Below are 26,797 nucleotides of genomic sequence, written 5' to 3' on the forward strand. Positions count from 1 at the left end.
CTTTTTCCACAGAGGAAGCAATCCAGTTCCTCATCAACACTATCTCAGCTAAAACAGAATATTCTTCCTTCTTGATAAGAAAACTGATTACATCTATTCCTTTCTTTCTATTTAGAAATTTATCTACATGCAATAGCAGGTGGCAGGTAACTGGGTGCAGTGGCTCACACTTGTAATCCCAGTGCTTTGAGAAATCAAGGTGGGAGGATTGCTTGAGGCCAGGAGTTCAAGACCAGCCTGGACAATCTAGCAAGGCCCTACTTGTAAACAAAATTTTTTTTTAATTAGCCGGGTGTGATGGTACATGCCTATGGTCCCAGCTAATTGGGAGACTGAGGCAGGAGGATCGCTTGAACCCGGGAGGCGGAAGTTGCAGTGAGCCAAGATCGCGCCACTGCACTCCAGCCTGGCAACAGAGTGAGACTCCATCTCAAAAAAAAAAGTCTGTATGTATGATAATTTTCATAATTAAAAAATTGATTGGGGAAAAAAAAGCCATATAGATTTTTTCAATGCTGATACGGATATGTCCCCACTCAAATCTCATCTTGAATTTTAGCTTCCATAATTCCCATGTATTGTGAGAGGGACCCAGTGGGAGGTAAACGAATGATGGGGGCAGGTTTTTCCCATGCTGTTCTTGTGATACTGATTAAATCTCACGAGATCTGATGGTTTTATAAAGGGCAGTTCCTCTGCACACTCTCTCTTCCCTGCCACCATGTCAGATGTGCTTTTGCTCCTCTTTCACCTTCTGCCATGACTGTGAGGCCTCCCCAGCCATGTGGAACTGTGAGTCCATTAAACCTCTGTTTCTTTATAAATTACCCAGTCTTGGGTACGTCTTTATTAGCAGTGTGAGAACAGACTAATACAAATGCTTACTCCTAGGTGAACCTCATAGTGCGCAGAAGATATGTAAAACTGGTTATTTTTTTCTTAATCCTTTTGGAGCCTTCCATATGTATCCAATAACATTTAGAGAGTAACTGTGGATTCTTATAAAGAAAAGGTATAGAAGTAGCATTCAGAAAATTCCTAGATTGTTGATGGATTTGCCATGGATTCACTATGTTGTCCTATGCATAATTTCTTCATCTCAGAAGTAGGAAAAATGTACCTAGCCTGCTTACTTAAAAGGGCTGCTGGGAGAAGCAAATGAGATGATGATGAAGGTAGTTCATAAATTGTAAAAGTGTTAAGTGGACAAAAGTGTTCAGTATCTAAGTAAAAATGTTATTGTTTTTTAATTTTCCATCATTTTGGATACAGAGGATATTTCATAAATCATGCACGGCGGTCAAGAGATTTAGTATATTAATATTCAGTATATCTTCAATGTTTAGACTATCGAATCTACTTAATATTTTATAAACAGTTTCTCAGTCTGATTCAGAAAACAATATGAAATTGGGAATACCTCTCCTATGTTTATGCAAAGTAAGTTTCTCTTTCTGTGTGTGTCTATCACCTTAGGTTATATCCTGCTAATCTGCTTTCAGACTCTGAAACTTTTTAAAAAAATATTCCACTGGTATACTATTCTGTATATATCTAAGTCAAGTATCATAATTCAGATAATGACAAAGTTATGAAGAATTAATTAGAGCTTTTAATAGACACACATACTAGTTTTCAAAAAAAAAAAAAAACAAAAAAAAAAAACACAAATCCTTCTCAATATACCTGAGATCTAGAATCCTTACTTTCCTTTTTCTTAGTAAAACTGTGTGGTGTGTGTGTGTACTTATATATTACATGTGTTCTATGTATATGTATGTATTGTGGGGGAGGGAGATATCTTACACAATTCCTTGAAAGAGCTTCAAAATATCTAGGGTAAATGTATGGTCTGAATAAATACCCTCCAGCCCCACCTGTCCCAGCTTAACTTTCTTTGTAAAATTTTCCACTTTTCTTCACTTTTAGTTTTGATTACTTTCAGAACAAGTAAGATGAAAATTCTCCCACATTTGGAGGAAAAAACCTTAATTGGCCGAGAACTAGAACAACCCAGCTGGAGCTGTATGGAGCTCTTTATATAGAAACTTTCACTTATGCCAATCTTCTTCCCAGAGGCTCATTTCATTTCCCTGCTGGTAACACTCAAATCACTTCACAGTTCATTGATAACTGCATTGGCAACCTTTTGTTTTCAATCAAAGGAAGATGCTGCAGCAATGCTCAATTGAACTAAGTATACATGACACAGTGTACCAGTGTCCTTGCCACAGAGGACTGTGGGAGGGGGGATAAAGGAAAAGATGACATCCTGCATCCAATATTCCATTACTTTACCTAGAATTGGATTATGATAAATTATGGTGACAGAGCTCAGACAAATGCTGATGCCATCTTTTCTATTGTTGCACCTGCACACAACACTCTTATGGATTGCATCAAGTCTCCAAACTGATTCTCTGTCACTTATGGTTGAAAATGAAAGGCCAATGTACACATAAGTTTTTAAACAATTTCCATGAAGACTGAATTTGATATTTCCTCCCTTACTGCTTTGAAATCACTGAGGGTCACAATAGGTTTTTGCTGATGAACACCTTTCTATAAATCTTCCTTGGTGAAAGACTTCTCTAAGGTCAAGGAACCTCTATGCTGTGTGGGTGAGAGGCAGGTATCAGGGTAGTGTTTCACTCCTTTCCCCTTGAAACATCATCATATCTAGGTTGCTTTAAAGCCCACCACCACCACCACCACCACGACCACCACCATTATCTGCATGTATTTGTCCAGCAGTAACATGCTACCAACCACCAAAAGAAACAATTACTGCCCCAAGTAAGCACCCAAAATACAAGGAAAAGGCAAATGTCAAATGTGAAATAAGTGGAGCAAGTTATAGCCTCTGACTCTTAACCAGGGATGTCCAGGCAGCCCACATTTTATAAGAGGAGGCAATACTGGATGCTTTTGGTAATGGAATAATGCATTTAGATTATCTAAAACTTCCTATTTATTTAGACTTGGCTAGCATTAAACTGTGAAAATTGTTATTTCATCTTTTATCAAAATATGCAATTATATGTTTTTTAAAGTTCAGAAACAAGAAAAGTTATAACTCAATAAATTTTGTTTTAGGTTTAGAGTATTTGAGGCCCAAAGGAGAAAAAAAATTTAAAAAAAGTGCTTGGTTGTTGCTAATGTTCCTCACGCACTTGCCTCCCAATTCATCTGTTGAAACCTAATCACCAATGTGATAGTATTAAGAGGTAGAGCCTTAGGGAGGCAATTTAGTAATGAGGGCAGAGCCCTCATGAATGGGATTAGTACCTTTAAAAAAGAGGCCCTAGAGAGCTTAGTTGCCCCTTCCACCATGGAAGAACACAGTAAGAAAGAGCCAACCAGCCAAGGGGCCCTCACCAGACACTGAATCTACTGGCGTCTTGATCTTGGACTTCCCAATCTCCATAACTATGAGAGATGAATTTGTTGTTTATAAAACCAAGTTTATGGTATTTTGTTATAGCAGTCAGAATGAAGACAAAAGATGATAAAAATGATCCAGATGAAGGAAGTTTAGAGGGTTTATTTGGAAATGTGCATAGAAGACAAAAATTTTGAGTAGGGTTTTAAAAGACAAGAATGACTTAAAAATATTTTTGAAACTGTACAGTGAGTTCAAAAAAGCAGACAAAAGAGTACTTGTGGTATGTTCGGACCACTTTTCCCTAGACCAGAAAAGGAGTCTAAAAGGTTTGACACAGAGTTCCACCATGCCTTAGCCCCACACCACAGATGTTCAAGTAGAAGAGGTGTCGAAGGGTTTATAAGAGATGTGGAGCTGGGGTTTGGGCCAGCAGATTCTTTTTCTTTTTCTTTTTTTCTGGAAGAAAATATTGGTTAAAAGTAGGGTGAAAAGTACTTCTCCAGTGTATGCTGGTATAATTAGTGTCCATGAATATCTGCAGCACTTTACAAACATGCAGCAGGGCAGCTCTCAGTCATGCTGCGCAAGATACAAAGGCAAAATCCCAAATATGTGTGCCATGGTTTTGTTTTTAACTTGGAAAAATGGTCTCACCAAAACAGTTTTATAAGCCATTATTAGTTCCCAGTTTAGCACAAAAAAATCAACTTCTATAAGGGAACAACAAAAAAGGGTAAAAAATAATACAAAAGAAAACAAATGTATTTCAACTGCCCTTCCCATTTAATACTCAACTCATAGTAATATAGTTTCTACCCATATTGTGCCATAAAAATGTAACAAAATTTCTTCCTGGCTTTCTACCTTATCAAATTTCTTCCTGGCTGCCAAATCCATTGTATCCTATTTATTCTTGATATCCAAGCTCATCACTCTTTTGTCTTTTTACATATTGACAATTTTCAAGGTATACATCCAGGCCAGAACATATATCCTTTTAGGCAATTCCATTTGGTTCCAAAGATAGATCTTTCTCTTTATATCCCAGAGTCAACTGCTGATCTTCCCATTTTGATCTGCTCTTCCCATTTGCTCTATCTCAAAGAAGAACAGCACCCAGTTCCCTAATGCAGGATGCAGTTATTATACCGACTCCTCCCTCTGCATTTCTACGAAGACTTCTGAGCACACATCCCAACAAACTCCATCATCTTTCCTTCACTCTCATGTTTACTTAAGTTTACTCACCATTTGTTCCTTGGATTTCCAAGAGAATTGGTTGGCCTCTATTTCTTCCATAAACAATCTATACTCCCACCAAATTAAACTTTCTAAAATGTCAATCAAATGTCACTCCTTTGATTAAAAAAACCCTTAAAACCTGACCTTTATTCTCAATATAGAGACCATCTTCCTGGGGATTCAAGCAAGCCCTCATGCTCTAGACCCTGCTTCCCTCCAGCTGCACCTCCAATGGCTCCCCGTGATCCAACAATTTGCTGTTCCCCAAATGTGCCAAGTTCTCTTGCTTTATATTCCTTCCACATTAAATGTCACTATTCCTTTCTTTGCCTGACTTCTTAGCAGTCTTGAGTTCAGATATCATCTCCATATCACATATGGAGTCTTGATATCATCTCTTAGAAACTATTCAAGTCTCCAAAACTGATTCTCCATCACTCATGGTTGAAAGGAAAGGCCAATGTTCATGTAAGTTTTCAAACAGTTTCCATGAAGATTGAATTCGGTATTTCCTCCTATACTGCTTTGGAATCACTGAGGGATCACCTTAAGTTTTTGCTGATGGGTATCTTCCTATAAATCTTTCTCAGTGAAAGGCTTCTTTAAGGTCAAAGAGCCTGCACGCTGCGTGGGTGAGTGGCAGGTATTAGGGTTGGGGACCACTGGCCCTGTGTCCCGTCTGGGTAAGATGCTTTATTCCTGCCATCCCCCTAGCTCCCAGTGTTTTCTCATACATATTTCTGAATTTTAATATTTATTCTGTCTCTTGTACTAAACTGTGAGCAGCAGAACAAAGGCAGTGCCTTTTATTTCTGTACTCTGAATGCCTACCACAGTGTCTAACACATCATAGGTATTTACTGAATGTTTGTTTTTGAAGTATCCTACTCTGTGAATCAACAAAACAGACAACAATAGCTACAAGGTAAAGACAAGTGTGTAGTTTAACTTCTTAAATGAAAATTAGTTTAATTAAACATGGATAAAACCATAGAGGAAAATTTTCTATGGAGATTTAAAGGGAACACTAGGGCACTTAAAAAATGAGAACTGTATAGCTCTGGAATTTTATTGTCTTATTTCATACTAAAATACAAGGTTTTCCTGCTTATATGTATGAGATTAACACATACTACAACAGGATAGGTTTTTGTGTTATTTTTTTAAATGTCATGTAGAGGAGGAGGAAACAACACAAAAGAAAGGGGAAAGAGAAGAAGGAGAGAATGAGTATTGAAAATTGTTCCCTAGAAAGCCGGGCAACAATTGAAGAGAGGGAAAAGAAGAGGAGGCTTAGCGAAGATGTGCCTGTGTGTATTCCATGTGAAGAAGAACCTGCTGCATGGCATGGCAGAGCAAACAAGCCAAAGAAAGGACAGAGCTAGGCAAGGACACAATTTGAAGGTAAAGAGTATTTCGGCCAGGCGTTGAACCCTGAGAGGCAAAACTTTCCCAGGGCAACAAGCTGAGGTGGGTGTAGGCCAGGTAGGAACAGGTATTCACAATGCGCCTTTTGGAAGGCGGAGGGAGGTTGGGAAGGTCAGTGTAACAGGGCATTTCTGGTATGAAATGCCTAGTGGTCCTTTTTCAGACTATTACTGCATCAGATCTTTTTCAATTTCAGTATCAATCACCTACCAAAGAAACACTGCATATAACCTTGGGCAGATCACATAAATGTCTCTGAAATTGCTCATCTATAAAACGATCTCTAAAGCTTTACACTATTCACACTATTTAATAGTTTATTATATTTAATAATACATATTTAATAGTTCTGTGATACTATGTAGTTTATACTAGGAATTCTAAAAGGCCAAGCAACAATAAAAATTACATGAAAGATACAGAGGAAGAATAAAATAATAATGATTATTCCAAAGAAGGGAATTAAAACGGGTAATAAATAGTGTGGGAAGATTTCAGTGTTGTCTAGAATTGAGAACTCTCTGTCGCCTACTCAAAATCACGCTGAGAATCACTTCTTTGATGTTATCACTGATGAGGTTGTGCTGGACATGTGCACACAAGGGTAGACCGACCCAAACGCCCAATTCTCAGCAGAAACCACCAGGCATAGCAAATTTATATCATGAATATTCAGCTTCTATCAAACTCTCAGCATATTTTATCATATTCATTACCAGCATTACAAATGTATAATGTAAATAATGTTAGGACATTATATAGTAAATAATTGATCTGGTGAAAGAGAAAAAAAAAACAAGCAGCAGTAAAGCATGACTAAAATGATGAGGAAGAAATATTTACAACATATTTGCAAGTTTGCTCAAGTGAGATAAAAACTGACAGAAGTCTTCTCTGTGCCACCTTCTTCTATATCAGATACTGGAATCCTGAGCGGGAATCACCGAGCAAGGTTTAGGATAATGTAAAAGCCATGCCTTATTAACTCTTGGACATCTCATTTCTTGGTTATAAATCCTATTAACTTGTATTACAAACTGCCATAAAACTTGGAGATAAAAGATAATTTATGCTCAGTGTACAGAAGCTAATGTTTCTGTACTCCTGAGAAGCACAGGACCAGAAAATGAGAAAGTATGTATGTGAAACCTAGAGCCACCCGCACTCCACACAGGCAGCATGATAAACATGGCTCTGAGCACCTGACTCTTCAGCAGGAAGATGGCCTAACTAGTTACTGACATCAGCGATGTTTCATATCTGAAATGTCTGTCATCTATTTCATAGCATCCCCTCCTCATAAAAGGTGATGATGTCTTATCAAGAACACATTTTTGGAAGTAAAAGAAGGATGTTTATTTAAAGGAAGGGACTATTATGCATCCTATTTTGAATTTTCTATTTTTCGAATGGCAAATTGAACATTCCTACAAAGTAAATGCTACCTACCAAGGTTTTCACTCATAATGACATTTTGACCCATAGTAAGTGAAATATGCCAAAAATACAATATGAAAAACCTTACATGCTAAAAAAAACAACCAGCTAAAAAAATTCCAAACACCTTCCCATATTCATTTTAACTGGAACTACCTCATTGTATCCTTGTTTTAAAATTCAATTTATAACTAATAAAAATACACCACAGAGAGGGGACTGAAAAGAGAACACAGACTTTAGACTGAAACAACTATACACTTTAAGTGAATTGCTACTATGACATATAGGTCAGTCCGAAATGACTAAAATAATCTTAATGAATGGAAGATAATTACTTATTTACACAACCTAGTCTCATGAGAGTCTTATATGTAAACACTCCAAAAGAAACACAGAACATCACAGAAAGACTAAGATGATATGAGGATAGGCTTTTTTAAAAAGATCAAGAAAAGTGCATTCTGGTTCCAGGGACTAGGACTATTCTAGCCAATTAAAATTAGTGTAGCAGATATAACACAAGCTCTCTTACCAAGTTACTAGACTAAAAAAATTATCAGATAAACAGTTGCTGTAAGATGACTTATTCCTCCTACTATTATCTTTAATTTCAGATCATCTAATTGAAAAAAAATTCTGGAACACTCTAGGCTCAAATCTAACACTCATAATAATTAACATTTATATTGAATTTTTACCACTTTTAACATACTTTAGCAAAGCTTAATGGTAAATCACTTAGTCTGCTTAAATGATGAAAGATTATTGTTAGATGTAAATTTCATTATAAAACTTCAGAAAGTCATTTTTCCTTAAGGATAGAGCAACAAGATGAGGTAGATCCTTAAAGTGCATCCAAGATTTATTTTACTTGAAAATAATATCATAGGGGAAAAAACATACATGTACACATATACACACACACACACATATATTTATATATACACATGCATACACCAACTGGCCATCAGTTACACACTGCTTATGGACAATTACCAGCCTATGGGCTGTGACTTGTTTCAAGAGTTTATTATTTGCATCTTAGTCCATTAACCCCATGAAGGAGGAAATGTAATGTTATGGAAAAAGTGTTGAGACAAAACACTTCACTGTGTGACCATATTATCCTGCTTTTCTCCCAGTATTGTTATAAGGCTCAGATGAGATGCTTCTTGTAAAAGTATCAGTATTATCTTCCTCCTTAACAACTATATGTTAACTTTAATTTAAAAAAAATTAAAAATTTAAAGTTTTAAAGTCATTCTTTATTTGGTGCTAAAGCACACGAGACATTTTCTTAAGCCTACTTTTGCAATATTTTTAAATGATTTCAGTTTAAATTTATAACATTTCTCCTGCCCATCCGGACTGTGACTGTACGTTCTAAAAATAATGAACAGTCTGCTGTAGATGTCCATTCTGAATACCTTCCCCAAAGTATGCACACCATGTAATGTATAGGCACATTTAGTGTATGTATCACATATATTAATAATGCAGTTATATGAAGTAACACCTGACAGAGCCAGTTCAGCCCCAGTGGTGCAAGTCTCATTTCTAGGATGTAAATGCTTCTGTGCAGTAATTTTATAGTAGTTTGTTTTTTTGTTTTTTGAGATGAAGTTTTGCTCTTGTTGCCCAGGTTAGAGCACAGTGGCGCAATCTCAGCTCACTGCAACCTCCACCTCCCATGTTCAAGCAATTCTCCTGCTTCAGCCTTCCAAGTAGCTGGGATTACAGGCATGCACCACCACGCCTGGCTAATTTTGTATTTTTAGTAGAGATAGGGTTTCACCATGTTGGTCAGGCTGGTCTCAAACTCCTGACCTCAGGTGACAGGCCCGTGTCGGCCTCCCAAAGTGCTGGGATTATAGGCATGAGCCACCACACCCAGTCTCTAGTAGTTTTTAACTGATTTTTAGTATTAATCCCATTCACGGGTATACAATTAAAACTTGTTACCAATATGGTGGATCACATGAGATCCATCCATATTCACTTCAACATATGCATTTGTGTTACTAATTTTCTTGCTATTCCCTTACTAAAAGTGATAGAAAAGCAGAGAGCCAGGCTGTGTCTCGATAAAGAACTCCCTAGAACAGAGTGGCCAAGATGAGCAAAGGCTGCACTGCTAACCCCACAGGTGGAAGCCTGTGCCTGCCATTGTCACTCCCTTAAAGAACAGAGAGTGTAATCTTGCATGAGCTTTTTGCACCACACTATGTAATAATTACTTCATTAGGATAAGGTAATTTTGTAGTTATTCCAATGACACAAAATCAAAATTATCACAGAGAGAATCTACATTGCATTATATTTGGGGATTTGGCTATGCAGGTACCCTTAACATGTTTTCCACTTTAGAGAACTGGGGATTCCACCTTAATAACTAACTAAAGCCTAACACATTGTATGTTACATTCCTATAAGTTATGTAGGGTCATGATTCCAGAATTTCTTTCAAGATATCCATGTCTGGCAGTTTGAGAAAGAATTGCTTTGTAAGTCAGTGTTTCCTCTTCCTGGGCCCACAAGCTTCATTTCCTAGACTGCCTTTGCAGTTGGGCTGGGGCGGCAGAACTTCATTCCTGCAGAAGGTGACACAGGTTATAGGCAGGCCTGGCCTGTAAAAAACATGGTGCCACATTCTAGCAATCAGTTTCCCTGCTTCAGCAATGTGTTCCAGTTAGCTTAGATATAAAATGTGGGATGCCTCTCAAGCCACATCAGATATTCTATTAATAAGAAAAAAAACTTAATAAACCTAATCTTGGAAAGCCTCTCAGATCTGGAGTTGATCATTACTGCAACATAGACGAGGGGGTGGGAAGTAACTGAGGTACAGAGGCAATATGATAGATTAGTGCCCTGGCCAACTGAAAACAATACAAATACTAAAAAAAAAAATTAAGAGAATCTTCTAAAATGCATCAAATGTATCTTTTAAAAAAAATAATTCTAGGAGGCAGAGGCTGCAGTAAGCCTAGATCACGCCACTGCACTCCAGCCTGGGCAACAGAGGGAGACTCTGTCTCCAAAAAAAAAAAAAAAGAAAGAAAGAAAGAAAAGGAAAGAAAAAAGAATTTTGCCCAGAAGCCAAAAACTATATTTTGATATAAAAAGAAGGCCAAGGCTAACTTTCACCTGGAGAGTGTTTAGCAAATCAGATGAACCTGAGCTTCAGTTTCTAAAGCCCCCAGCTAGGGAAGGTTGTCAGAAGACAAAGCCCAAGGCCTGCCCAAGGTTGACGTCTAAAAGGATGCTGTACCACGTAAAGCAGAGATCCGAAATATCAAGATGAATATGAATAACACTCCCACTGGTCTGCTAGGAAAAGTGGCCAACCAAACTTTGGCACTCCATAACTGAGAAGATGAGAAAAGTCTCCCCTGAGCATTTGTAACCAGACATCACATTCTCAGCAGTGTTACATTCAGAGTCTACACTGACAACATGGTCCAAAATAGTCTCAGACAAAATGTCCTAAGTAGTTAGTGCTCCCACAGAACTGGGCTACAAGTCCACTCAGCAGCCAGGCAAAAGCAAATGTAAATTCTCCTTGGATTTACTTTTAACCTACACCTCAAATAATTCCCACACTTAAAGTTCTCAGAAATGTGAGGTCCCGCCAAAAATCATAAAACAGAGAAGGAATTGAGGTCACGAAATGTGAAAGCAAAAGTGAACACAAAAGGCAGCTGGCTTACATTAGAATTATTCTAGACTATAAAACCAGTTTGATAATTATGTTTTAAGAAAGAGCCCCTTGAAAATGTGAGTAAAGGGCAAGCGTGTAAGAAAGAATAATCATGGCAGGAATTAAAAACGCAGAGGGTGGGTCTAGCGGCAGATAGGTAGAGCTGAAGCGGGACAGTGAACAGAACACAGAGGTGGTGAAGAACTTCAAAATGAAGCCCAGAGAGATTAAGACATAGAAAATATGAAAGTGCTGAGATATATATGATACAAGTAGAGGATCTTAAATACATTTAATTGGAGGTACAGAAGAAAAGAGAAAAAGAATAGGGCAATATTTGAAAACATAATGATTGAGAGTTTTCCAGAAATGATGACAGACAACAATCTATAGATGGAAGAAAATCCAATGAATCCCAAGCCAAATGCATTTCAGAAAGCTCATAATTATACCAATTATAGAGAAAATACAGAAACCCAAAACAGTAAAAATACCTTAATGTAGAATTCATATTTTAGATGTGGCTTTTTCTATCAGTGAATCTGCCAATTATAATTTTAAAAAGTATTGTACTGCATCTTTAACTAGTAATATATTGACCAGAGCATCTATACAGAGACAAGTTATGACTGAGTACTTTAGCAGTCATACCATCAATTCAGTGCAATACAACAAAGCTCATTGCTTCACAATAGTAGTAAGTTTCAAACTTCAGAAGCTGTTGGGAGTCTATGGGTATTTAACAAACATATAAAGTGATAAGAAATCTAAAAAGCATATCTGTACTGCTAACCAAAATCTTTTAATGACTTTCCAAAACCTATGGCAAAAAGAAGTTCACATTCCATTGTGTGGAATTTAAAGCTCTTCACAATCAGTATCCCAATTAGTTTTCTATCTTATCTTCTGGCATTGTTCCATACCACAGCCCATATTGTAGCTGCACAGCCCATATTTTAGCTGTGCAGAATTACCTGCAAATCCTATAACATATCCTGCATCTCCATGTTTCTTCCCTGGCTCTTCTTGAATTAAATAACTTTCCCATCATCTTCCACAGCAAGAATCTACTCATCCTTGAAGATTCTGTTGAATTGTAAGCTTAGTAGAAGGTATGTTGCATGAAAGGATTTCTGTTTGTATTGTTAACTGCTCTATCCCTAGAAAGGAGCCTGGCAAATAGCAGGTACTCAGTTAACGTTTGTTGAATTAATTGAGTGAATACAATGTGAGTGCCTCTGTGAAGACTTTTCTTACTACACACATGCCCCAGTTTTCTACTATTTCATTTTTTGGTACTAATCTTTCAACGTTGCATTGTGATTACATTTGTATAAATGGATCTTTCATTGCACTTAATCTGGAGAGCAAAGATCACATGCAACTATTTATTTTTATCCTTAATTGCTAGGCAGTGCAACAAATACGTAGAAGGCAGTCTGTAACGGTTGACGAAATAAATGGATAGTATAGTTTGAAATCTGAATTCTTCTTCTCCCCTTCCATATTTATCCAGAAAGCAACATGGCTAGGACACGCAAAGATCCAGGAAAAAAATGCAAAACTGGCTAAAGAATAGTGAGCATGCACTAAACCCACCCTATTAACCAAACTACAATTTCTAGTAATGCCAGGCTACAGATGGTGGGTAGCAACAGGGTAGCAGCAAAATATAAGTAGTAGACCACAATGAGAGGCAAAAATGGAAAGTACTGTCCACTATCTTTTAAAAAAAAGGTTACCAAATGATATTTTAAAACTGAAATCCACCAATAAACCTCATAAAATTTGTTTGTTTAGTAAGAATTCTGTTCTATGCACTACATTGAGAGAAAATGTCATTAATGTTTATCACTGGAAATGAAAGACATCATTAGAAATTATTCTGAGACAGAGAAACTAATCACCAGGCAACTTATGAAGAGTAAAAGCTAAAGACTGTCTTCTAAGTGTCTAACGAAATCAAACCCAGTTTCCAGTTATATCCAATGATAATGACAACACTCAAAATACGTAAGAATTACATTAGCAACATTTGCCAAGCCTTGTGTTTCCCCTATTGAGGTTTTTCTCAAATGTCATTCACATTCAGCTGTTCAAAACGCAAAAGTGCTCAATTTAATTCTTAGTCAATTTAGAGTTACAACACTTTCTCTTGTTTTTTAGACACAATAAAATGAAAACTTTCAGGATTCTCCTCCACATTTTTGCTGGTCAGTGACCTGGGGCAAAACTAAAGTGGCCACAAGAAAGCGCACATGTTCAATTCCACTCACAGTTCGAAGACCCAAGCAGGGCCAATGTTTTCTTCTAGTCTACTCAAGTGGTAGAAGCTTTGTGAAGGAAAGGGCTCACATTATATTCACTTTTGACTTACTGGTTGGAGCAGGTAGATCAGCGATTCCTCTTGGATTATTATAATTGGAAAAGGAGTGATGTGAGTCGCTTGGAACAAGGTATTCACAGATGCCATAATCTGGTCAAAACGCCCAGCAAGGCCTCCCAGTGTCACGATCACATCAACCTAAGCAAGGAAGGTAAAACTGGGAGTCACATAGAGTCACATACAAAAAATAAGTAAAAATACAGAATATTGGTGTTTAAGTTTTAAAATAATACATTAAAAAGGCTTAATGTGTGATCCATAAAGATGGCATGACTTTAGAATAATAACCTGTTAACCAAGCACCAACAGAACCTATTCAATTCCTAGAGAAATAGGTGGTATCAGGTCATGAAGCCAAATGTTGTGTTTCTCTGGTTCAATGGTTATACCACTGATTTTGCAAAGTGCTTTACATACAAGATGTTCAAGAGTTTGACGAATGAATAAATGAAGACATTGCAAGAAAAGACTCATTAGCCTAAAAAAGAAATAGATTAATTGCCATACTGTGGGAAGGTATACTTCAAAATGGGGTTCCATAACAGCACTAAAAGTAAATTATAGAGAAGAACCAAGTTCTGAAATGAGTTTCCTATCTGTGACCTTATCAGAATGTAAGAAGAATGGGAATTTTTACTAAGGGTAACATGCTTCACGTTAAGCTTAAAATATTTTAAGACAGGCAAACCAATAGCTAAAAGATTATAACTGGATTGTTTGTAACACAAAGGATAAATGCTTCAGGGGATGGATACCCCAGTTTCCATGATGTGATTATTACACACTGCATGCCTGTACTAAAATATCTGTATGTTCCCCAGAAATATATACATCTAGTATGTACCCAGGAACATCAAAAATTAAAAATCAAAGAAACCAGGCAGGCCGGGGCATGGTGGCTCACGCCTGTAATCCCAGCACTTTGGGAGGCCGAGGCGGGCGGATCACGAGGTCAAGACATCGAGATCATCCTGGCCAACACGATGAAACCCTGTCTCTACTAAAAATACAAAAATTAGCTGGGCCCACGTGGTGGTGCACACCTGTAGTCCCAGCTACTGGGGAGGCTGAGGCAGGAGAATCACTTGAACCCAGGAGGCAGAGGTTGCGGTTAGCCGAGATTGCGCCACTGCACTCCAGCCTGGGCGACAGAGTGAGACTCCGTCTCACAAAAAAGAAAAAAAGAAACAGAAACCAGGCAAACCATACATCTAAAGGATCTATTATTCTCCTTGGAGATCTTTTTAGAATTCGAAGAATTAGGTTTTGTGGCTCAGAAAGACCATGTACTCTAGGGAGTATGTATTACTCCAAATACACAGGCAATTTCCAGGACATCTGTTAATATTCAGAGGAAAGAGTTAACTTGTAAGCCATTAGACAAAGACTTATCAAAGGGATGGCTTCTGTTTGTGATATCAAGTTAGGTAACTGATTTCTATTTATGTTTAGGAGGCCTTATTAAAAGGGCCTCTACAGACCAGTTGGGAAAGGCCCAGAGATTATTTATGACTTCAGAAAAACTACAGCATTTGCTTTAAACTGAAGAGAAATACATAAATAAGAAATTGTATATGAAATATAGAGAAAGTTCTAAGGCTGCAGTAAAAAGCTCCTGGCATATTCCTATCCACATAATCCTAAATTCATATCAGAAGCAAGGCCTGATAAAAGTTTATTCACTATACAGAATCCGAAATCCCCTTTCTAGGTTCTCAATTTTTCATTACTATACGCTAAGCCTTGAGGGATCCCATAACCTTTAAGACTGAAATTTAATCCCCATCTTCTACAATGGGATATCATGATGAATAGGCAATATCTGTAAATCAATCATTAAATTTTTCAGAAGAAAGTAGCAGCAAGATTACTTCTCATCACTACTCATTTTCCCTACAGGAAGTATTTAGCAAGATTGATTAAAAACACTAGAAGATCAATGCAAGCTGCAGGTGGGACAGAAAAGGAATTGGCTTTGGATCATTTTTGCAGTTCTTTAGTTCTGGCTGTAAGTAGGACATTTGATATTCACAGAGATATCGGAAAGAGGACAGAGTGTTCAATCTAAAATAGACCATTTACAGACTGCAAGTGTGTCTTTTCTACATGAACCCAAACCCCGGTGCATTTATTTCTAACATCACCCAGTCATACTTGGTTATAAACATTGACATACTTGTGAATCTCTCCTTCTAGAGGAGGCCTATGAATCACAGCCGCTAGCACAGTGTTTGCAACAGAGTAGACAACAGGTATTTACTGAGCTTCCCTTGAGCATATAAATACTCAGGAAAAACTGAATAAATAACCAGAGAGGCAAGAAGCTAATTATTCGGCTGAGTTAACATCACCTAACTCCTACAAAATAGTACTTTATTACTTGGAAATGATTCCAACAGGTAGTAGCTTTTGAAAAAAAGCAAACACATCATACTTATTAGCTCAGATATACATCTGATGCTTTTAAAAGCTTTAGTTACAAGCTAATGACAAGAAAAATTCAACCAGTGTTTGTTGATCATTTACCATGTGCTAGGAAATATCCTAAACACTTAGGATATATCGGCAAAAATACATAAGCCCCTGCCTTCATGGAGTTAATATTCAAATGAAGGATAATATACACTTGATAAAAAGGTTTTTTTAAATGAATATATAAGTTAGAATGTGAAAAAGGTGAAAAATATAGATATTTAAAATATATAGATATTTAAAATATATAGATATGATCTATATATTTTAAAAAGTCAGCATGCTGAGTGTGTTGAGAATAAACTGTGGAAAGGCAAGAAGGAAAGTCAGGAGATATAAAGAGATCATTATAGTAATACAGATAAGAGATAAGTTTGCTACTCCTTATTACTCCATCAAACATGATTATTCATGGCATCTACACAGCAAAACTCAGTGGTCAATTCCCAGTCCTTTTATTACTTAATCCTTCAGCAATATCTGACAAGTGAAAAAAAGTAAGGATAGCTTAAGAGACTTATGGGACACCATCAAGTATAACAACTTAAACATTATTGGTGTACTAGAAGAACAAGAGAAAGAGAAAAGAACAGAAAATATATTTGAAGAAATAATGGCAGAAAACATCCCCAGCCTGGGGAAGGAAATAGAAAGCAAATACAAGAAGCCTACGATATATCAAATAAGATAAATCCAAAAAAGACCCACACCAAGACACATCACTGTCAAAATGTCAAAAGTTAGGGTGTTGAAAGCAGCAAGGAAAAAGTGAATTGTCACATGTAAAGGAATCTCCACAAAAGTATCAGTGTATTTCTCAGCAGAAATATTGCAGGCCAGAAGGGAGTTAAATGATACATTCAAAATCCTGAAGGGGGATGGGGGTTGTTCTGTCAACCAAGAATACTACTCCCAGCAATCTTGTCTTTTGAAAATGAAGAGGTAATAAACACTTACTCAGACAAGCAAAAACTGAGAGAGCTTATCATCACTAGACTTGTCTTATAAGAAATGCCAAAGGGAGTTCTTCAAGCAGAAGAGGATACTAATTAGTAACATTAAAATATATGGAAGTATAAAACTTTAAGTATAAAAGCAAGTATATTGTCAAATCCAATACACTCTAATAACGAAACAGTGCTGGGTAAACAATTATACCTCTAGTATAAAGGATAAAAGGCAAAATTACCAAAAACAAAACTACAGCTTTAATAATTTTTCAAGTGATTATATATTATAAAAAACATAAAACAAGACATTAAAAACATAAAATGTGGGAAGTAGAAGAGTAAATGTGTAGTATGCGTTATGTGATCAAAATTAAGCTGTTATCAATTTAAAATAGCCAGTTTTAAGTATAAGATGTTTTACGTAAGCCTCAGGGTAACCACAAAGCAAAATCCTATAAGAGATACACAAAAGATAAGAAGAAAAAATCTAAAGCATACTACTCCAGGGAGCCATCAAACCACAAAGGAAGAACACGAGAGGAAAAAAAGAACAGAATATCTAAAAAACAATTGCTCTACAGAAAACAATGAACAAAATGGCACTAGTAAGTCTGCACTTATCAATAATTATTTAAATGTAAATGGATTAACTTTTCCAATCAAAAAGCATAGAGTGGTTGAATATATTGTTTTAAAGACTCAACATGGAATGCCTTTTTTATTCCTTCATTTTCAGTCTATGAGTGTCCTTTAAAGACTTGCTTTACTTTAAAGGACACTCATAGGCTGAAGGTGAAGGAATAAAAAAGACATTCCATGAAAATGGAAACAAAAAGAATGCAGGGGCAGCTGTACATAATACAAACAAAATAGACTTTAGGCAGAAAACAGTAAAAATAGACAAAGAAGATTCTTATATACTGACAAAGGGATCAATTCATCAAGAGGATATAACAATTGTAAATATATGTCCACCCAACATTAGAGCACCTAAATATATAAAGTAAACATTAAGAGATCTGAAAGGAGACAAAGACTTCAACACAATACTAGTAGGAGATTTCAATACCCCACTTTAAACATTAGAAACATTAGACAGGTCATCCAGACAGAAAATCAATAAGAAAACACTGGACTTGAACTGTACTTTAAAGTACCACAAATGAACCCAAAAGACATATACAGAACATTCTATCCAACAGCAACAGAAGACACACTCTTCTTAAGTGCACATGGAACATTCTCCAGAATAGATCATATGTTAGGTCATGGAACAAGTCTAACAAATTTAAGAAGATAAAAATCATATTAAGTACTTCAACATAGTCCTGAAAGTCTCAGCCACAGCAATTAGGCAAGAGAAAGAAATAAAAAGCATCCAAACAGGAAAGGATGAAGTGAAATTGTATCTGTTTGTTGATGTCATGATCTATTAATATACACAGAAAATCCTAAAGAAGCTACCAAAAAATGGTTTAAACTGATAAATTCAGTAAAGTTCTAGGGTGCAAAATAAAAAATCAGTAGTTTCTATATAGTAACAACGAACCATCTGAAAAAGAAGTGAAGAAAACAATCCCATTAATAATAGGATCAAAAAATGTTTAGGAGTAAATTTAATCAAATTATAAGTGAAAGATCTGAATACTAAAAACTATAAAACATTAATAAAAAATTAAAGATGACACAAATAAAAGATATCCCATGTTCTTGAATTGGAAGAATTAATACTGTTAAAATATCCATATTACTCACAATGCTACAGATTCAATGTAATCCCTATAAAAATTCCAATGTAGTTCTTCACAGAAATAGAAAAAAAACATTCCTAAAATTCATATGGAGTCATAAAAGACACCAAATAGACAAAGCAATAATCAATAAAAAGAATAAAGCTGGAGGTATCACACTACCAGATTTCAAAATATATTACAATGCTATAGTAATCAAAACAGCATGATACTGACATAAAAACAGATACATCAACCAATGCAATAGGATAGGGAGCTCCAAAATAAACCCACGTATCTATGGTCAATTGATTTGCAACAAAATTGTGAAGAACACACATTGGAGAAAGTGTAGTCTCTTCAATAAATGATGTTGGGAAAACTAGATATCTACATAAGAAAGAAAGAAATTGGAGGCCAGGCATGGTAGTTCATGCTTGTAATCCCAGAACTTACGGAGGCCAAAGCAAGAGGACTGCTTGAGGCCAGGAGTTCAAGACCAGCCTAGGTAACATAGCAAGATCCCATCTCTACCAAATAAATAAATAAATAAATAGATAAATAAATAAATAAAAGATAAAAAGTAAAAAAAAATTAGCTTTGCATGGTGGCACGCATCTGTAGTCCTAGCTACTTGGAAAGCTAAGGCAGAAGGATCGCTTGAGTCTAGGAGTTGCTTGGGTCCTTACCTCACCCCTTATGAAAGAATCAACTCAAAATATATTAAGGATTTACACATACGAGCAGAAACCATAAAACATAAGAAGAAAACATGCAGAAAAAGCTCTATGACCGACATTGTTTTGGGTAGAAACTTCTTAGATACTGACCCCAAAATCACAAGTTACAAGGGCTAAAATAGACAAATGGGATTGGTTCAAACTGAAAGGCATCTGCACAGCAATAGAAACAATTAATAAAGGAGGCACCCATGAGCTGGGAGAAAATACTTGCAAATCATACATCAGATAAGGGGCTACTATTCAAAATATACAAGAAATTCAGACTACTCTGTAACAAGATAACAAATAACCCTTTTAAAATATAGGCAAAGGATTTGAAGACATTTCTCAAAAGAAAACACAGAAATGGCCAACAGATATGTGAAGAAATGCTCAACATGCTTTAAACATCAGATGAATGCAAATTAAAACCACAATGAATTATCACCTCACAACTTTTAGATTGGCTATTATCAAAGAGTTGAAAGATAAGTGTTGGTGAAGATGTGGGGAAAAGGGAAACCTTATACATACACTGTTGGTGGTTTTACAAATTAGTACAGCTATTTTTCAAAAAAATGTATGGAATTTCCTCTAAAAACTGAAAATAGAATCATGATATGATCCAGCAATCCCACTACTGGGACATACCCAGTGGAATGGAAATCGGTATGCTGATGAGATACCTGCATTCCTGCATTCATTGCAGCATTATTCACAATAGTCAAGATACGGAAATAACCCAAGTATCCACCAAATGGGTTAAAAACTGTGGTATATATAAATAATGGAATACAATTCAGCCTTTAAAAATAAACTAGGAAATTCTATCATTTGTGACATGAATGAACCTATATAAGCCAGAAACAAAGAAACAAATACTGTCTGATCTCATATGTGGAATCTATAAAAGTCAAACTCATAGAAGTAGAGAGTAAAATGATAATTATCAGAGGCTGGTGTAGGGGGGAAAAAACACATTGGTCAATGAGTACAAAGTTACAGTTAGAAGAAATAAGGTCTGGTGTTCTATTTCACAGCACAGTGATGACAGTTAATAATGTATTATATATTTCAAAAGAGCTAAAAGTGAGGATTTTCAATGTTCTCACCACAAAGAAATGATAAATACTTAAAGTGATGGATACTCAAATTATCCTGATTTGATCATTCCGCAATGTATATACATGTATCAAAACATCACTGTGTACCCCATAAACATATACAGTTAATTAAAAGTTTAAAAAATATTCGTGCATACATACATAAAGCTACTCAGCACATACCTATTATGCCATATTTTAAATATATAAAATGTAAAATATCAATTTCTGACTGCTTTCCATATATTTCCTAAAGTCAGGATATTTTACATGGACCTTGTTGTTTACAAGATGAGTGTGATGGGAATAAAGGTGGCCTGTGGTTTCATATGCAATCCCATCTAGCGAAAAGGACCTTGAAACCCTGGATTAAAACATGGGAGGTCTAGCTATAGCACTGTATGCTACTTAAGTAGCCATGGAACCACATATATGTTACATGACCTCTTTGTGATCTGGGTCACTCATCTGTAAAGGAAGGGGATGCACTAAATTCATTATCATATTTTTCAAGATTCTTTTCACGTTTAAGTCCATATAAGGTTCTCTGTTTTCCACCATAAGTTAAATAGTCATAGTGTGTATTTTGTTTAGAAAATAAATGCAAAACTCAGCTTTGCATTATTTACCTTAATAGAATCATGACAAGACTGGTTGAGGGACATATAGCACCAAAAGAGAAGTAATTTCATTTTTCTATTATAGCAGTAAAAATCTTTTAGTAAACGAATGACAAGTTTTACTCCATTTGTCCTCAAAAAGACTTAGAGACAGTATGCATGAAGTCTACAGCAGGCACAGTGGCTGTCAGCATGTTTTAATTACATTTACTTCCCATAAATTGAATTCTAGAAATGCATAAATGGATTTCTTTGTGGCTCTCCCTGATAGGGTGATCATACAATTTAATGTACAAACTGAGACACTTTTGAAAGTAAAAATGGAGCATTATAAATAAATTACACCAAGAATACAGGCATAAACTGGGACTATCCCATGTAAACCAAGGCACATGTTTACCCTACTGTCTGAGAGTTACAACTAACATTAGCATAGCAACTTAACAAAATTAAACACTAGGGTATAAAAAATTTAGATTATGCTTAATAAGCTTCCTTTAACTCTCAAAGATGTGTACTGCACTCTAGTGAGGCTTCAACAGAATAATGAAATTCTTGGTTTGTTTGATCCTATAATTTGAAGTTGGAAGAGCCAATACAGCGTTTGGAGGAATGAGTGGGATCAAGATAGAGCAAGAACAAATAATCTGACCAAAAAAAAAAAGGCAATACTAAAACATGTTTTAGTAAGCCTATAAAATAATACTGATTAATATGAAGCTCAACGAGAAACCAGAGAAAGTAAAGAACTCGTATTTTATAGTACCAAGGTATGTTATATGAACAAACACAGGATATATCTTGTTGCATCTTGTCAGGCTATGGAAGCACTACTACAGGGATCCTGTTTACATTTCAAGCAGGCTACATTATAATGTAAGGTCCAGTTTCATGTAAGCATGTTTGGGTGAGATAGAAATAATGCCTCTTGCAATGGCAAAATTTTGAGGCTTCCATTCATAGATAAGAAAACCAAGGAAATTCTAGATTTATCTCAAATAATTCTTATTTCATCATTGCTGCCACAGCCTTAATTCAGAAATCATAATTCTCACATGGGATAATTCCACTGGCATTCTTATCTACAATGTTGCCTCTATAACCAAGTAGTCTTTCAATTGGTTATGACAGTAAGTTTTCCAAATATTAAATCTGGCTTGCCAATGTTCTGCTTAAAATTAGGTATTGGTGCTGGGCATGGTGGCTCACGCCTGTAATCCCAGCACATTAGGAGGCTGAGGTGGGCAGATCATGAGGTCAGGAGATCAAGACCATCCCCTGGCTAACATGGTGAAACCCCATCTCTACTAAAAGTACAAAAACTTAGCTGGGCGTGGTGGCGGGCGCCTGTAGTCCCAGCTACCCAGCAGGTAGATCACCTGAAGTCAGGAGTTTGAGACCAGCCTGACCAATATGATGAAACCTCGTCTCTACTAAAAACACAAAAATTAGCCGGAGATGGTGGCATGAGCCTGTTAGCGCATGGTGGCGCACATCTGTAGTCCCAGCTACTTGGGAGGCTGAGGCAGGAGAATCGCTTGAACCCGGGAGGAGGAGGTTGCAGTGATCCAAGATCGTGCCATTGCACTCCAGCCTGGGCAGTGAGCAAAACTCCGTTTCAAAAAAAAAAAAAATCTCAGAAAACATCACAAGATTTCCAACTTTAGTGCTTAAACTATCACCTGTCCACTCCTTTCCTTGTAAAGCATGTAATTACTGTAAGTATTTCCAAAAGATGCCTACCTCCACCACCTAAAAAAGTGAACTTGATTGGATAGAGTGTTTTCATCCTACTTTTCTAAACTCTTAACATAGTGTTATTAAGAAATGTCATAAATGTGTTGTCTTAGCTCTGGCAGCTTTAACAAATTAGACTGAGTAGCTAAACAACATTTATTTTTCACAGTTCTGATGGCTGGGAAGCCCAAGAGCAAGGTGTCAGCAGATGTAGTTCCGGTAAGGACCCTCTTCCCGGTTTGCAGATGGCCATCTATTCATTGCATCCTCACATGGTCACGGCAGAGAGTAGAGAGAGAGAAACAAGCTCTTTTTTTAATAAGGGCTAATCCCATTCATGAAGTCTCCACCCTCCTGAACGAATTACCTTCCAAAGGCCCAGCCTCCTAAATACAATCACACTGGGGGTAGGATTTCAACATATGAATTTTGGGAGACACGAACACTCAGTCTATAACACACGATTATAAAAAATGTTTTCTTCAACATGTTATTTTTTTAAAAAAGGTGTTTTTAAAAAAGGAGGAGGAACCATACATGAAGAGTCAGCAATGTATACAAGCTTCTTTGCATTTGAAAAACTACGGGAGCTGTGATGAGGATCTGTGCTAAGATATGCGTCTGCTATAAACCATAATTCCCCCGGTAAAAGTTTTAGCATAAAATCCCAGGCAGTCTATACTCTCATTAACTCTCTAGCACTGATGCCCCTGTACCTCTCTGGAGAGCTCAGCCAAGGGACTCCAACTTCCTTGCATAAGCGGAAGAAGAAAGTCTTGCTGGCAGAGGTCCCTGACACACTAAGATAGGAACCAGCAGGAGAAGAGTCCAGGAGAGATTGACCAATCCCAGTGAAGTTCTCTGCTAGCTTGTTAAAGGAAGCAAATGTAAATATTGCCTGAACCCAGGGTGTATGTGTGATTATTACATTCTCTCAGGACTGCCTATTCTTTGACATCCCAGAATTAAGGGGTTTACCTTTAACTCTGAATACTCAAAATAAACACTCCCCTTATTCTGGTTAGCCCTTACTATACCTTCAAGACTCAGCAGACTGACCACCTCCACTAGGAAGGAGTCTTTGAACACTCTAGGCTGGAAAACATTTGCTTCAATGTGCTTCTCACCCACCCTATCAGACTTCTTCTGTAGCACTACTGACAGTGTATCCAGATAATCTGATTACAAGTGCATCCACCCCCAAAGACAGGACAGTCTTAGAGTCAGAAACTGGGTCTCATTCAGTTTGCATTTCTCAATCTATAATACTTAGCAGAGTGCCTGGCACATGCAAAATAGATGTTTGTTTAGCTGAATAGTTATAGTTTTGAGCTTTCAATTTTGTCAGAAAAGATCAATCGGCACCAAGTATATACTTTAAGGTTAATTTCTGAGGTCTCTATTCCTTTCTCAAATTCTTGATGAAGAAAATGACTAAAGTATTGTTCTTCAAAGAACACTGTAATTGGTTCTTTTATTACTGTCATTAGATTTTCCATCCTTCAATGCAGCTTGCATACAACCATTACATTATTTTTCTAAATTGCCTTATGATTTTCTGTTCAAAAATTTTAAATAGCTTACCATTATCTATATAGATCAAGGTTCAAATTTCTTATCTAGAAATTAAAGATTCTTCATATGTTGACCCCAAACAACCTAAATCTGTGACTGCTGTGACATTTCTCCTGCTTTAGAGCACTCCCTAGCTACAATGGATGCAGTGCTTTTATCATAGGTGTGTTCTGTTTACCCTCAGATTGCTTCAAAGAATCTCTGAAAGCACTTTAATTTCAGGTACTCTGGTCATGACAATGTATAGGACAATGACAGAGAGTTCACTCCCTGAACAATGAAAACCTTTTCTGATTCACCCTAGGCAAGGATTTTGAATCTTTTAATTAAACATTTCAAGCCTGGTTGTCTTATGATTTTGTAATAATCGTGGTTGTAATAATAGTGCTTTCCTCACAAAGCTGTCTTGAATATTGATATTTCCTTGATTAACTGGACTATAGGTTTTCAAGCCAGATCAGTGAGATCCCTATAGATGGGACATTTTTTGCATATAAACAAAAACAACAGCGTTATATCTAGAAAATGTAGAAATGTGTTATTTTTCTTCCCCATATAAATACACCACGGGACAGAAAGGGCAAATATGCAGGTATTTACATTTCCCTATATCAGAAGTGAGTGATAAACGAGAGTTGAATGGAATAAAAAAAACCGTTGTGGGAAGTTTCTTTTTTAACATAATTTTATTCAACTTATCTTTGCTGAAAATTAAATTCTTTGAGGAGAAGAGCAGGAATTATGAGTAAATAACAATACATAAAATTAGTGTCTGTATAAACAGCATAGATATTATAAAAGCTACTAGAGGTAATTATGGTGTCCAAACCTCTCATATTCTCAGGATATGAAGATATTTTAGTGAATTCAAAGGCATTCCTTTTGAATTATGGGGGTTATGAAGAATGGAAAGATCCATTGTTTGTGGTTTAGAATGGTCATAATACCTAGTGTAGCATCTTTAACACACTAGGTGTTTAGTGTAAAATGAAAAATAAAAGTGTGACTTATATCATATTCAGAAACAATTAGCTATTTGAAGATAGACTTTTGAAAGGATGTTACAATTTTATTTTATAAATGTTGCTTGGTACACAATTGAAAACATTCCAAAATTTATTGTTGAAGTCTTACTCAAAAAGTACCAAGTATTGTTTACTCTGGCTAAAAATTCTCTAACATACATAATGCCCCGCTAAAGTTGAATACCTGAAAGAACACTAACTAGTCACTCCTTCCCTTTCCATGGAAAATGGGTTATGATAGCTCAGAATCTGTATCCTCTTTCTTCAGTCACACCCACCAATGATCAAGTTGACAAAAGACAATTTTCCAAGCCACTTTGGAACTGATTGACTGTGACAAAGACATGCTCTGGTCCCAGGAGATTAGTATATCTGTACTTGTGATCATTTCTTAATACCAACTATCCTCTCTTTCATTATCATGATTCGTTTTAATCTAAGAATATTTCTTGCTTGAATTCAGCCATGAAATAAGTCTTAGTCGCACAGTCTTATTGAAAGTGATACATGAAACACCTGGCTTCCATGTCTGCATAAATTAGATTTGGCTATTTGTACTATTTTTGGTGTATTATTTCCCCCAAAGTTTAGTGGTTTAAAACCCTCTCCACTTTTTATTGCCCAGTTATAACAGGTGGCCATCAGACTTGCTGTAGTGCAATCCTTAGATCTAGCAATCTGGTGTAATGTACACAGTTTACGTTAATTATCCCCTTTCCACCTTCTGGGAGAATACAGAGCATTTTGATTGCAAATTTTGCACTTTGTCATTAACACTCTGGTTTCTAGATATGCACTGGACCATTTCATAATGCCAAATGAGAATGTTAAACATGTTACTGTAGTGACATTAATTAAAGTGTATTTCTTGCAATGCAGTTAAGTTTGCTTCACAAGTTGAAGCAACCCCAAGGTTGACCTTAAAATGATAAGCAATGCTATTTGCTATTTTACTTAAACATATTCCATATCCATGAGCATCAAAGTAAATCTGTAATCTGGGATAAAATATTTGTTCAAATAATAATTTCCTCTCTAAAATAATTCCCTTTATTTATATGAATGCTTTACAAAAAAATCAGAATCTTTAGGGTCAATCTGATACGCATCTAAATTCTCTAGTAGAAATAGATGAGGAAACAGAATTAAACTGCAATCAATATAACTTGATTTAGATATTCCTATTTCCTATATGTTTCAAGATACCCTGATCTGGCTGTTCATATTGAGAATTATATACATCGACATATATGTTCACAGGGGAAGGTACACAGCAGATTCA

General features: G+C 36.3%; 1 protein-coding gene across 7 annotated transcripts in view; it reads right to left on the reverse strand.

The window, feature by feature from the left end:
• The window catches only part of TPK1 (thiamin pyrophosphokinase 1), a 379,683-nt gene that overhangs the window by 125,732 nt on the left and 227,154 nt on the right, over positions 1-26,797 (reverse strand). For all 7 annotated transcript variants that reach the window (XM_055115484.2, XM_003820515.6, XM_034965164.3 and 4 more), the window contains one exon: positions 13,573-13,719. In XM_055115484.2, coding sequence (XP_054971459.1) covers positions 13,573-13,719 — 147 coding nt within the window. The remainder of the gene's footprint in view (positions 1-13,572; positions 13,720-26,797) is intronic.

Source organism: Pan paniscus, chromosome 6, assembly GCF_029289425.2.
Source record: "Pan paniscus chromosome 6, NHGRI_mPanPan1-v2.0_pri, whole genome shotgun sequence".
Lineage (NCBI taxonomy): Eukaryota > Metazoa > Chordata > Mammalia > Primates > Hominidae > Pan > Pan paniscus.